General features: G+C 40.5%; 1 protein-coding gene across 1 annotated transcript in view; it reads right to left on the minus strand.

The window, feature by feature from the left end:
• Positions 1-8,686, minus strand: part of REV3L (REV3 like, DNA directed polymerase zeta catalytic subunit) — a 176,626-nt gene extending 167,940 nt beyond the window's left edge. Inside the window, exon 1 of the mRNA XM_057739215.1 lies at positions 8,445-8,686. Coding sequence (XP_057595198.1) covers positions 8,445-8,583 — 139 coding nt within the window. The 5' untranslated portion in view covers positions 8,584-8,686. The remainder of the gene's footprint in view (positions 1-8,444) is intronic.
• Positions 8,687-14,390: the final 5,704 nt, after the last annotated feature.

Here is a 14,390-nt window from a genome sequence, read left to right on the forward strand (position 1 = left end):
ACACAGTAGGCCCTCAAAGATTTCTAAACTGTGTACATGCATTTTTTTTTTTGAACAATTCCTCTAAACTTCTGTATGTTAGTCTTTTAATTATAACCAATTCCTTTCCAATTTTCCCTCAGGTCTGGGGAGCCCAGTGTGAGGGCAGTAAGGGCTGAGTCAAGATCCCCAGTTTTCAGATGCAGCCCCACACCAACCAACTATAGGATACTGGACAAATCCCTGAGCTTATCTATCTAGATACCAGTTTTCTTTAAGTAAAATGAGAGAATTTTACCCAAACGGTGTTTTCCAACCCCTTTCACATTGTAAATAATATTTGTTCAGCACACTGACCAACAAGAGGGCATTTGGAGGCACTGACATGATGACTGATGATAAAAGTGTATCACATTTTCTTTACATAATTATGGAAGAAAAATTTTGATTTAAATAAAGTTTGTAACAACATGAATGAATTTCAAATCCAACCCATTTCACATCAGGAACATATTTCAAAATAACAGTGATGATTTATTTTTGCAGAACATACACGCACTAGTAGGCAGTCACCTTGCAGCAAGCTAAATGGCACATCAGACAAACAGCTAAGAGGATCCAATACAGGCAAAAGTCAGGCCTAGAGCTAGGTCCCCCAGGGCAACCTCACTGTCACTCTGTCCTCTCATTGTCAGTGGCTGCACCTTGCACTGGATGACACACTCCTCAAGCACCCAGAATACAAACTACAATAACAGCTCCATGATCCTTCTCCACAAGAGGCAGCTACATATTCTGGCTGGCTGAAATAGATTCCAAGTAGTAAAGCATCTTCTTCAATGTACTTAAAATATCAAATGAGCAATAACTGCTGGTTGTGCTCATCATGCTCACTGCTTACAGGAACCCCACAGTTTACCTTCAGACCCCACTTCACTAGGGCCCACCCTCCAGAGAGCTACACAACATCAACTGGCAGCTCTGAATTAGAAGGCTTCTACCAAAACCTAAAATTAAACAGTGCTGCAGTAATTATTTGACAACAATTTACGACTATTATGACCTTTTATTTTTGTTCTTCCTTACCAATTCTTGCAAGCACAACATAAACCTAAAAAAATTAACTTTGAACAGCTACCACATGCACATGGAAAAAAAAAAAAAAATCCAGAAGTTATAAAAACAGTACACTAAAAAAAAGAAAAATTAAGACTCCCACCTTTGTCCTCTAGGCCACCAGTTACGCTCACTGAAGGCAACCACTGTTAACAAAACTCTCATGTATCATTCCAGATATATGTGTACATATATATACAATATATATATTTACTTATAAATACATATTTATATGTTTATTTACATATAAATATTTGTTTATATTTATATATTTTATACATATGTATATATTTCTTAAACCACACAAATGACAGCACACCACACATGGAGTCTTGCATCTTGCTTTTTTTCCTCTTAATATAGCTTAGACACGGCACCACAGCAGTACAAATAGTGTTGTCTCATTATTTTAAGGACTGCCTAGTATTCCATTGAATAGATATACCATAATTTATAATACTTAACTACTCCCCTACTGGTTTATGTTTAGGTTGTTTCCAACCTTCTGCAATGACAAACAATGCTGCCACAAATATTCTTATATGCTTATTTGACACACATATAAAAATCTTTTAAAGGATAAAATCCTTGAATGAAGTTGCTAGATGAAAATATACATGAAAAAGAAAAAAAAAGAATTAAAAAAAAAAAGAAGGAATTCCCTGGCGGTCCAGTGGTTAGGATTCTGCACTTCCACTGCCAGGGGCCTGGGTTCAATCCGAGGTAGGGTAAGGTCCCACAAGCTGCGCGACATGCCCAAAAGAACACAAACAAAAACAAAAAACAAAATATACGTGCATTTTTAATTCTGGAAATGATTTCCAAATTGCTTTTCATAGAAAATGAACATTTTATACTCCCACCAGCAATATATGAGAATGCCCATTTCCCCTTCCTCTCACCCTTTCCAAGTTATACTATGTAGGTTATACTATGTAATCAATCTTTCCTAATTAGATAGGTGATAAATGGTATGCTGTAGCTTTAATTTACATTTTCATTACAATAAAATTGCACATCTTTTCATATGAATTCTCTCTGCTCACTTTTTCTACTGGATTATTTTCTAGGAGCTCTTTGTATGTTAAGAGGAAAGTAGTCCTTTGTGAAAAGTGTACAAATAAATTTTACTAGTCTAGTTCTCTTAACTTTATGATTTTTGTCTCTATACAGAATTTTATTTTTACATTGTAAAATTCAGCAATCTGGCTTCAGTTGTTTCATATTTTGAAAGGCCTTCACCATTCCTAAATTAAATTAAGATAATTATCCTACTTTTTTGTTTTCACATTTAAAACTTCTGACTCATCTAGAAGCCAAGTTTTTATTTTTCCAGATGATGAAGTGGCTATTCCAACACTGTTTATTAAAGCATTCTCTTCCCTAGTGACAGAAAAGGTAACATCCATTATCATATGCTAAGTTCTTATACATATTTGAGTCAATTTCTGACCTCTGCTCTGTTTCATTGCTGTCACGTGCCAAAGCCATGCTACTCTGCAAAACATTTTAAAATTAAAACCAGTTTACATACCAGTTTTATCATACTCATTTATATAAATGAGTATGATAAAACCAGAAATTACTGGGTTTCTTTAGTACAAGAATCATTTTGCAGTTCCTAAACTAAATTTATATAATTACTTAAGTTCAACACTATCACGGTGCAATCATGCATTTTAGTTGATACTTAACTGAGAGCTCAATATCAACCTCAAGTCTTTTCCCCATATTTCTGGTAGTTTTTCCTTAATTTTGTACAGTTTTTTTCCCCCAAATTATAAAATCAATACATGTTCTCTGCAGAAAATCTGAAAAATACAAAATGTACCTCCCAGAGATAACCAACCTTTATATTTTGGTGTATTTTTTTCTGCATTTTTAATAAATGACTATTTTGTAAACTGATTTTTTTGCATACTATACTGATAGCATTTTCCCATATTATCTTATATTTGTATTATAATCATGAAAACATGATTTTAATGACAAATTGTAGTAAAGGAATAGGCCCAATTTATGTAACCGTTTCTCAGCTGTTGAACATTTGCGGTTATTCCCTGTTATGCCTATCATCTATGGATTAATTCTTGCAACAAATGCTTGAGTTTCAAGCACTGTGGTAAGCATTGGCTGTATAATGGTGAGCAAAAATGAACACAATACCAGCATTTATGAAGGTTACTGGGGAAAACAAACATTAATCTCCAATGTATATAAAAATTACAACTATAGCAAGTGTTATGAAGGAGAGTTTATGGAGCTTTGAGAGTCTATGGTAGGGAAGGCTTCCCTGAGGAAAGATAAATTGGAGTTTAGGTGAAGGAAAGGAAAAACATTCTAGGCAGAGGGAACAGCAGGTACAAAGGCCTCATTGTGGGAGGAGCATGGCAAGAATAAGGGACTGAAATAAGGTCAATATGGCTGGAACATAAAGAGCAAGGCAAGAAGGACATGGCTCAAGCCACGACTGGAGAGAGAGGTAGGGGCCAGACTGTGCAAGACCTTGTAAGACATGTAGACGCCACCACATGAGACAGGTAGCTTTGTCCTTATCCTAAATGCAATGGAAAACTACTGAAGCATACCAAGTAGTAGGGTGATATAATTAGGTTTGCATTTTGAAAAGATCCCTCTGATTACAGTGTAGAAAACACATTAGAAGGGAACAGAATAGATTGGGGTAGGCCAAGATTAGGAGGCTACTGTTGTAAATGCATTCAAAAATGCTAGTAAAACTACTAGACTAGGGAAGGTGGTGATGGATAATGAAAGAAGTAGATGGATTCAAAAGACAATCAGATTTTGACATAAGATTTATGTTCATAGATTAAAATTCCTAAAACTGAAATTTTTGGGTCAAAAAAACAACATTTCAAGGATTCTGATATGCATTGCCAAGCTGCCCGGCCAAGAACAGTTTTCTCTTCATTTGTGAATTACCTTGTATCTGTTCCTCTATCAGAATTTTTTAATTCTTTTGAAATTCCTTTAAAATGACTTAATCCATACTTCCTTCATGAAGCCTTCCCTGACTCCCCTTTTTGCCTCCTAGGCCGTCACTGAACATGTCCTCCTTTGAGTCCTCACTTTGTCTTACACATATTTCTTCTATATTCCATTTAAATTATGTTTGACTTACGTTTACATGTCTACCATCTCTCCTACACTGTAAGCTTCTGGAGGGTAAAAGTTGTTCCTAACGACAGCACTTAAAAAATACTTCAATATGTGTAGCAGGTTCTCATTGTGTTTACTGAATGAACTGAATCACATAACAAGATTCCACTGTGTCCACAGATTTAAAAGGACTCCTGCTTAATAAGCTTCTGATTATCTGATGGTTATTTTAAGTCAAATATAATACAGAAACCTAATAAAATCTGCAAACTCAGGCTTCAAATACCTGCTAAATAAACTAATTTTGTTTGTGATGAATCACTACATCTCAGTAGTGCACCTGAAAAATTGAAAAATCTTTCTAATATTTATATCAAATAGGCATTATGTGATGTTAAAATACTTTTAAATGGTTTAGCAAAAAAAAGGCTATGAACAAACAAGACTTTTATTAGAGAAATTATTTGTAATCTGAGTTGCTGATGAATGTTTTAGCTTTCAAAATTGTACTCACCTCAAATTTATTTAACAATCCACCAAAATACCAAAAAAGTGAGATTATCAAGCAACTACATAACTTTATATAGCATTTCAGAATTATCAATTTCTTATGTTGAAAAACCTGATTTCATAGCATCTAGGACAATCTAAAATTTTCACTAGCTGGAGGAAGACTTAGAGGGGGGAGATGGCAGAGTTCCTTACAGTAATCTTAAAGTCAAGCAGCTCCCTCTATAGTCTGTTTGGCCTACTTTGTTTAATTACTTGCTTTGTGAACATCTCACTCACACTCTTCTATTTACTCCTACTCTGCATCTCAGCAGGGAAGCTTTCTGAAAGGATAATTCTGTTCAAACTGATACTGAGAAAACTGAGAAAGCTGCCTAAGCTCAACATGAAGTGAGTTACATCAGGCAACTAATAAGCAAGCAGTGGGATGTGGTAACTGGGCAGCTTCCCAGATCCACCTGTGTCAGACCCTTACAATAAAGCCTAGGATTTTATTTGAAGTGAATTTCCAGAGCACTCATACCCATATTCAAATCTAAGTGAAAAAACGTTGCCCTGTACTTTATTTATAATCTTGCTTCCTACCACTAAAACAAATTACCAAAAAGTTGTCATATTGCTCAATACATTGTATGTCAAAACAATATTCAAGACATTTTTAAATAAGTGAAAGAAAAGCAGAAGAGGTTTTTGGTTTTTTAAAAAATAATTCCATCACTTACATATAGAAAAATGTAGGTGATTCTCTCAGTAACCAATATCCTCAACCAGTAAGGGATTAAATCAGTCAGTCAGGATTTACCATTCAAATCTGAATGTACCACTTCTTAAAATAACTTTTCAAATTTCACCAACTTAAGATATGAGAGCTTTCAAACCTAAGAATTTATTTCTTAAATTATTCAAATATACCCTCAAAACATAGGACAATCAGAAGTCAACTGGACTGTTTTCTAAAGCAGAAAAATACTTCTCATGCAATAATAGAAAAACTGAACTAGTAAAAATGTAATAAACCAATCAGTTCAAAACATAATATGGATCTGAAATGGTCACTTTGGGAGAAAATTTTTTCTGCTATTTTTGACAACTTCATTTGAAAAGCAAACTCAGCTTAAAAACATTTTCTCCAAACCAAGGTAAAGAACTGAGGACTTCCAAAATTAACTACCATATATGAAAGACTATTTATGATACTCTGTAACATAAATTTATCATGTGTTACAATTTTTCATTCATTTTACCAATAAGTAGATAAACATAGTTTGTACTTTCAAACAATAAATCTGTCATTAAAAATTCTAGCATTCAGATTTTTACTAAGCCAAATTGACTTCTTTTTTATATTAATTATTTTCAAAATTTATTTTACTAAGTGGACTGGACTAGTTTTCTTTGGGGAGAGAATTGAGAAGCAGATAACTACAGTTTTTGTTTATGTTAATATTAATGTTACTGGGAGTTTCTGACATGCTAAAAATGCTGGCTTTATTTCTGAAAGCTGTGAACTCCAAATGTATGCCAATGACGTAAAAATTTTTCACCTTTCGAGGAAACACAAAAATTTTTGTTTGTATGCCAGCGACATAAAAATTTTTCAACTTTTGAGAAACAAAAATTTTTATGTTTGAAACTGTGAACCATATTTATAGCAAACACTCAATTCAATAATCCTTAACAACTTAAAGTTTGAATTTCTCTGTTCCAGGTTTTACAGCTTTCAATGTATGTACAAAAAAGTCTAACTTTTATACTGATTTACATTATACATTTCAGAGTGTATTTTAAAATCCAGTTGTTATTGTTTTTTAAGGTGGCGGGATGGATGCTAGTAATCTACTGTAAGATGTCCAAGATGGAAAAAACACGTATTTCTTTTTATAGACTAGTTCACATGTCTATCTCATATTGAGAAACACAAAAGTACACCGTACTCTATTTTTAAAGAATATTTTTCACATAATAAAATTACTCCTAGCTTACCGTGAAATTCATTTTTTCCCCACAAACAAAACTTGCCTATAAAACAGAGCTTGCAAATCACTCAGGGATACATATTTAATGAGTTGTGTAGAGAAAAAAACTATGTGTAGAAAAGTAACCCAAATCATACAAATTGTAATACACAGCAATGCCAAAGTATATCCTATTAGCCTGTCCCTTTATAATTTCAAAAGATGGCTGAACAGAACTATATCAGCATCACTATCTTATTCTTTCTCTGAACCTGAAGTGAAAAAAAAAAACAGTATAGTACACTGAAATTCCAATTAGAGACAAAGACAGCACCGCTATATTTAAAAGGGCATAAAATCTATCCTTCAGAACACTTTACTGCCTCTATTATCCAGCCTCCAAAGTTTCAGGTGTTACACTTTCGACAAATTGTTAACAGCACCCAAATGCCCCATCTTAGAAAAGTCTATATCATCAAAATCTTTTTCACTATTTTAAAAAGGAACATTCTATCAAATCTCGCTAACAGCACTGAAATTTTTAACAAAGAGAATTCACATTAAAAAAAACTGCTTAGAATGAGTGCTTGTGTTTGGGAAAGTGCTATTATCTTAATAGCCCACAAGAAAACTGTAGTAATAAGATGTATGGTGATTAGGGCAAGGAGCATCAAGTGGGAAATGCTATCTAAAATCCCATAGGGCAGTATACAGCTAAGAGGTAAGAGCATCTCTTTCTAGGAGGCAGCTCCATTATTTCACGTAGGCAGTTCAAAGCACGTAGAAAAGCAAAACAATCAAAAACCTTGTAAATGTGGCCACTATCCTACTTGTATTATCATAAATCCTCAAGAGCTTTTGAGAACGTAGCTTCTGTCTCCCCACCCCACTCGTTCTTCAAAATAGTTTTTGTCTTAAATAAATGTACGTGTATTTAAAATGCAATGCTACAACCCAGCATAGGGGCATTTTTTAATGTTTGCGTTGCTGGGCTTGGCTGTAGTTTCTATGAAATTCACGCTATTAAGTGGGATGTTTTACACTGGGCAACATAAACACGCATTTCCTACTTCCGTGGATACACATTTCCCTGAAAGCAATGCAGCTGGGGACGCAGCCCTGTCCCCAGACTCTGAGGTTTGACCTGCACTCACAGCAGAACCACATGGTCACTTCAACGAGAAAGATTATCTAGCCCCAGGCGCCACTCTTCAGCCCACAGCATCTCCAGAAGGGGCAGAGGAGAGCGCTGGTGAGAAGAGGCGACGAGGAGCGACTGACAACAGAGCTGACACTTCCCCACTGCTCTTAAAGCCATTTCCAGCAAGGGGCACTTGGGAGACGCAGAGGGTGTCCGTGGTCCCACCAGCGACCCGCCTCAGAGCGGAGCGCTGCGCACCCGGTCACGGAGGACATGGCGCGGCCACCTGACCCGTCCTCCGGGGTGAAAGCGGTGCCCGCTCCGCCTGCCCGCGCCCCCGAGTGCGGACCCGGCTCCCCACCGCCGCACGCAGTGTAAACACTCGGCGCCCGCCGCCTTCCTGCCTGGGGTTGGATGGGGGCGGGGGGGGACGACACGCAAGGCTCGCGCGGACCCACATTTTTGCGCCTCTCGTCACGCTCGGGAGGAAAGGCGAGGAGAGCGAAGGGGAGGGAAGACGCGGCAGCGATCGGCGGAGAGGGTCGGCGGCGTGCGCGCCAGTGCGCGGCGGGGAGGGCTGCCCGGGCGTCCGCCGCCCCCGCCCGCGCCCGGCGCCCGCTTACCTGCCGGGGTCGCTCCGAAGACTCGCACCACCGGCACCTTCTTGACAGGAGCCTGGGTGAGGGGGGCTTGGCAGGTATCCAGCCCCTGCAGCGGGCTGGCCATGTAGTAGTCGGCAGTCACTATCCTCACTGAAAACATGTTCGCCGCCGCCACCTCCTCTTCACGAGCGACCTGGCAGCGGCAGCAGCAGCGGCGGCTCCTTCCGCAGCGGCGGCCCCACAGCAGCGGTGGCGGCGGCGCCCCCTCCCCTCACACTCAGACACTGCGAACAGCGGCGGCGGGCGGGGCGGTGTGGGCACTGCTGCCGCCGCCTCCTCAGGAGCACCCGGCGAGGGGCGACAGGAGAGAAGCCCTCGCGCTTTCGTCGGTGCTGGTGCTGGTGCTGCCGCCACTGCCGCCGCCGCCGCCGGGAATCACACGGGCTCCTCGGTCCCAGGCTGCAGCTCTTGTTGCCATGATGATGATGTCACGGACGCAACCACTGGGGGAGGGGAGGAGGGGGTTGTGTGTGTGGCGAAGGGAGGGCTGTGCGTAGTTGGGGGAGGGGACGCGGAGGGAAGAGGGGGGAGAAGGCGAGCGCCCGAGCGGGACACCCAGGCGGGGGCCGAGTAGGTGTTTTCTCCCCCGCCCCCGGGCACGCACCAAGTGCGGAGGCTGCTGGAAAGCTGGGCCCGCGCCGCGCGCCGGGGGGATCGATGACTCTGCCAAGTGGGCACGGCCACCTGGGTGAGGGGCAGCGGCGGGAGGGGGCGGCGGAACGCCGATGTCATGGATGGGCTCGGAGGGCCTGGCGGGAGGGGGGCGCCAGTGTTCAGGGCCGTTTTGGCGGCTAGGTGGAATTGGCCGGAGCCGCAGTGATCGCGCTCGCCTCGCCGACCGCCATTTCACGTCCTGCAGAGAAGGCGGGGTCAGCCGCGGAAACGGCTTTTTACAAGGTAAGAAAACCCGCCCGCGGGAGGGGGGCGGCGAGGCGCAGATCTCGTGCTGCCGCGGCCTCGCGGGAGGGCGGGCGGCGGACGCAGCTGGCCCCTCTCAGGTAACGCCGCGGCCTCGCGCGTGGCCCAGGGGGCGGTGCGAGGGGCGGGGGCGCGCGAGCGCGGGCTTCGGCCTATAAAAGGGCCGCTCCCGCGCTGCCTCATGAAAGTGCGGCGCGAGCCGCCGCGCCCCCTCCTCCTCTGCGCTGCTGCAGTGTCTGCGCCTAGCCGCTTAATGAGATTTATTCACGCTCAGCTCTTCTCGGCTTTGCCAGGGGTTGGCAGATCCAGTGCACAGGGATTTCCCACCGCGGTGTTTTTCTCCCGCCCCTTTCCTTCCCTCGCCCTGGTAGATCCTTCCTTGGTTTCCTCCTCGGACCTACAGGCTGAGTCCCGGGCGCGCGCCTGGACATGTAAGGACTTGTCAGTTCCCAGAGACCTCCCTCCTCCCCTTCCTCCCCTCCCTTCCTCGCGGAATGTAGAATTAAGAGCCTTTCAGCAAAATTTTCGGCCAAAGAAAAAGGCGCATGAGAGTCACCGCGTCAGATGTGGACTCCCAGTGTCATTCGTTAACAGTTTGTGTGAGGTTTTACTACCCTAAGGCATAAAAGCAAAAGGAGGTGGAGAAGCACCGTTAGACAAAACAACTTTATCCTAAACCTGGGGGGAAGAGTAGGGGTGCAGTTGGGAAAGGGAGAGAAGAAAAAAGGTAGTAATAGACGCAGCTGGCTGGGCCATTATGTTGGAACCGTTGGGTTTTTGTCTGACTTGGTCACTAATACTGGGCGTGATCTTGGACGAATAATTTGGTTTCTTCGGGCCTCAGTTTCCTCATCCGTGAAACGAGAGTTTCACTTAAAAATCCATAAGGGTTTCTTCGCAGTAAAAAGATTTAAGCAGTAGAAGGCAGAAACCGTGGTTTCAAGGTTGAAATATGCCACTGAATTAGGACCTTTGACAGTCGTTTTCAGTCTGCCCAGCTTAGAGATCGTTCTTTCACACGTGTGTTATACAGGTGTATTTTAATGATTGGTAGGTTGCCGTATATTTGAAGTGGTGTGAGAGATCCTCGTTCGGAAACATTGTGGTTCTGAAAATAGGAAAATCAAAAGGCTCAGGGACAGATCAGTGGGAAGAAGCTGCCTATAAATTCCATAACATATAATGCTAATAAGAATTTATGCTCCAGGGGATTTGAGACTGATTATCACAGCAAATTAGCCTGCAGTTTTCAACCTGAGAGCATGATTATAAACATAGGTGGCAAGATTTCTACTAACATACAGGAAATTACCTAATATTTTAAGAGGCAGAATCTCTTAAGTTATTTTAGTTTTAGAAACTATGGAAGTGACTTCAAAATAGGACTACCATACTAAATGCATTTTCTGGTAAAATATTTTGTACAAGCAGAATATCAGATGCACAATACCACTGCTTCTCACAGTATTCTATGCTAATAGTGTGTTCTTTAAAATTTAATATTTTGGCCCTTGCTAAAATCACATTTTGGGGGGATGGGGCCTGGAAAATTGTTAGCCACCCCACCCACCACTGTCATAATTCTTAATATAAAATTGAGAATCCCCATACTATAATTAAGTACACCCATAATATTAAAATTATACTATTCCTAACTAGAAAAAGGTAAAATTATCAAATTCACAGATTAGCTACTCCTAGAAAAGGGTTTCTTTCCTCCTGCCTCTGGAATCATTATTTAAGAAAAAGCTGTTGCAACCACCATTCAAATCCTTCTTGAACTCCAAGGAAAGAATGTTCACTTTTGAAGAAAAACATTTACAGCATGAAATTAGGATATTGTGCCCATTGCATGTAATCAAATTTAATGTTCAAATTGAAAACCTGACAATGTTCCCCTAAGTAATCACTATCAAATGTGTTTTATATATTATCCTGAGGTAAGAAAAAGCTCTTATTTTGAGTCAGAGAATGCAAAATTAAACCATCATTTACTAGGTGTATGAGTTTGGAAAGATAACTGTATTTTGGAAGGGGTTTCTATGAAATGGATAGTAATTCCTGTTTTTAACTTTTCAGGGATATTATAAGGCTGAAATGAGATAGTGTACGTGAAAGTATCATATTAAACTTTGACATCCAGAAATTTTACTCATCTGAAAACAGTAAAATCATTTGGAACTCTTATCTACGTACAATATGAGAAATGCCAAAATTAAACTCTACACTTAATAACCTTAAAGCATCTCTCTTTGTTGTTGTTACTGTTGAGTGACTATTTGCCAGGTGATTTGAGAAACAGAAACAAAACAGACATAGTTCCTGCCCTTAGGGAGTTTATAGTCTAGCATTATAGAAATATATTTTATTCTTATCAATTGACATTTTAACATCTCTTCTAGTTCACTTACCTATACTCATCATGACATGCCTCTAGTAAAAGCCTGTTCAGCCTTCTGTACCAATACTGTTCAATGTCTGTTAGCATCTGCCTGTTAGCAATTTATAATCTAGAACAGAAGGCAATGGATACCATAATTTTTTGGCAGATATTATAAGATGGCTTACTCAACACTTATCCAACCCCCTTCTAGCTTGCTTTTCTGTACTTTAGAAGCTAGAAAATTAAAAAAATACTGTTTCGACACTCCCTTGTAACTAGAGTACTGGCATGGATGAGTGGTGTGCTGGTAAATCGTTAACAATGGCTGGAGGAGGGGAAAGACCCCAATTTGTAGCATTGATCAATTTTCATGGTATGAATACTCCCAAGCTACCAAAGTGACTTCACTGAATGGGGAGTTAGTTGGAGAAGATGGTAGCAATTATGAGCTGGCTTTAGCGTTTTACTGCATGTGACTTAGTTTCCATCAATCAAATGTACCCATTCAAGCATGGATCTGAAAAAGAGCAACATGATGCCTCAGCTGCACTCTGGGAGATGCGATTTTCTGGCAAACACCGTGGTGGAGGTGTCTGGTTCTTCTGGGTAGCTGGGGAGGAGTTCTGGCATCCATTTTGAGAGTCATAGGTGCTCACTGGCAAGTGGTGCTAGGATGGGTTTCTGCTAGAATAGCAGATGTGATGTGGGATGAGTCTTCTTCCTGGTTTGGTTTTTCCTGGATGTTGTTTCTAGCGATATGTTATCCAAGCCTGGTTCTCTGGTCCTCTCAGAGATCTGTGAGCTAAATACTATCCTTTAATCCCTTTCTGCTTAAACTAGCTCAGTCACAGTCAGCTACACAATTTGTTGAGCCCAGAGCCAAATGAAAAAATGTACAGCCCCTGTTCAAAAAGCAAGAAAAAAGTGCCATTATATGTACTAAAATGTTAAGCTTTTTCTTTCTTCTGTCAACTCTCCTTCAACTTGTTATGCTGTTTTTTAATTTGCTTTTTAATGTCATTCTAAGTAAAGAAAAATTAGAATTTTAAATTATTAGAATGAATTTTACCATTTATCTTTATATTGTGCAGTGCCATTTATAAATGCAAATGTAAGCGCATTTAACTCATACGTGGAATCACCAAAATTTCACAATTCATATTTCATAGCTTGTACATGCCGCAAGGATGTATTTTGTGCTTATCAGAACAGTGTAAATGCTGCACAAAGCCAACTCAGCTGTTTTTCTTCCCTTCTTGATATGCACACATCCTACCAACCTGAGTAAGGAAGGAACTATAGGTTGACCTACCTTTCCCCTTCCTTTTATGTCATTATTTTCAGTGTAAATGGTCATACAGGGAAGTAACACACACAAGTAAGGATATGATAGAGTTCTTTGGTCACTTGTATTTCTTCGGATGCCATTGTCTTCTTTCTGCACTTGAAGCAAGTTGAATGGTTGAAATGGAAAGCATAGCCGCTTGGAACTGTCAGCACCTCCACTAAATCAGTCATGGATGTAAGGTACTTGCCTTGTAGTCACTTTAAAACTCCCTTCGTTCCCTAACCCATAGGTTCACCAGAATCCTGTGCTTCTGAGGCATTATGCAGACTGTATGCGAACTGGGTAGTAAGGAAGAAGACAAACAGAACGCCTCCTCTGCTTCCATGTATGATCCATTGTACCACTGGACTTCTTTTATAAAACAGATGTTCAAACATAAAAGTATTAAGATTTTCAGAATAGTAACTGCAGAACATTAAACCAAGCAGTGGGCCCTGTGTGACTGCACAGTTTGCAAGCCCATGAAGTTGACCCTGAGATCGGTGTTTCTCAAGGGGGTTTCTCCTGACATTTTGGATGAAACAATTCTTTATTGTGCAGGATATTTAACATCTCTGACCCCTGGGCACTATGTGCCACTGTGATAAAAATTCCCCAATACATTCCTAAATGCCCCCAAAGAGGAGTTACTGCTCTCTGCTGAACTCCTAGAGTGGACTCCACTGTCTGCAGCTAGGAACCATGATCATTACAGATGCAGGAAAGGTCATGTGCAATTTTTGCTGTAAATTCTCAAGCAGAGCAAAATACAGAGCTGAGTTAAAAAGATTTCAAAGTTCTCATGCCTGGGAGAGCAGAATTACGGTGACCTTTTTTCCATTGTCAGAAAAATAATACCACCTACCTTGGTGGTGAGACAAACATTTGCAATGAAAGTGTAAAGGGCATCAGTGGGTTTTATGTGTCACATGCATATAAATGGTAGTTGATCTTTTCTTAGGGAAATTTTTACCCAGTCCTTCATGTGGTGTCTAGCTTCTATGAAACCATGTTGGAAAAGAAACTCACTTCCTCCCAAAAGGGATTGGGAAGACCTAAGTAAGCATGGCAAACTCTGGAGGCAATTGCCATCAACGCTGCTCACTCTCAAAAGACTTCATGCAGGTTTCCCCCAGTTTATTCATAGCAGCTGTCTGTGTATAAGGTAGACACATAAATATCTATTGCCTGAATGATTAACAAAATTTTTTTTTGACTAAAAGAATGGGATTTTATGTCTCTTTTTAAAAGAAACTAAAGGAAAGTCAAATTAATCATT

The sequence above is a fragment of the Hippopotamus amphibius genome, chromosome 6 (genome assembly GCF_030028045.1).
Source record: "Hippopotamus amphibius kiboko isolate mHipAmp2 chromosome 6, mHipAmp2.hap2, whole genome shotgun sequence".
Classification (NCBI taxonomy): Eukaryota; Metazoa; Chordata; class Mammalia; order Artiodactyla; family Hippopotamidae; genus Hippopotamus; species Hippopotamus amphibius.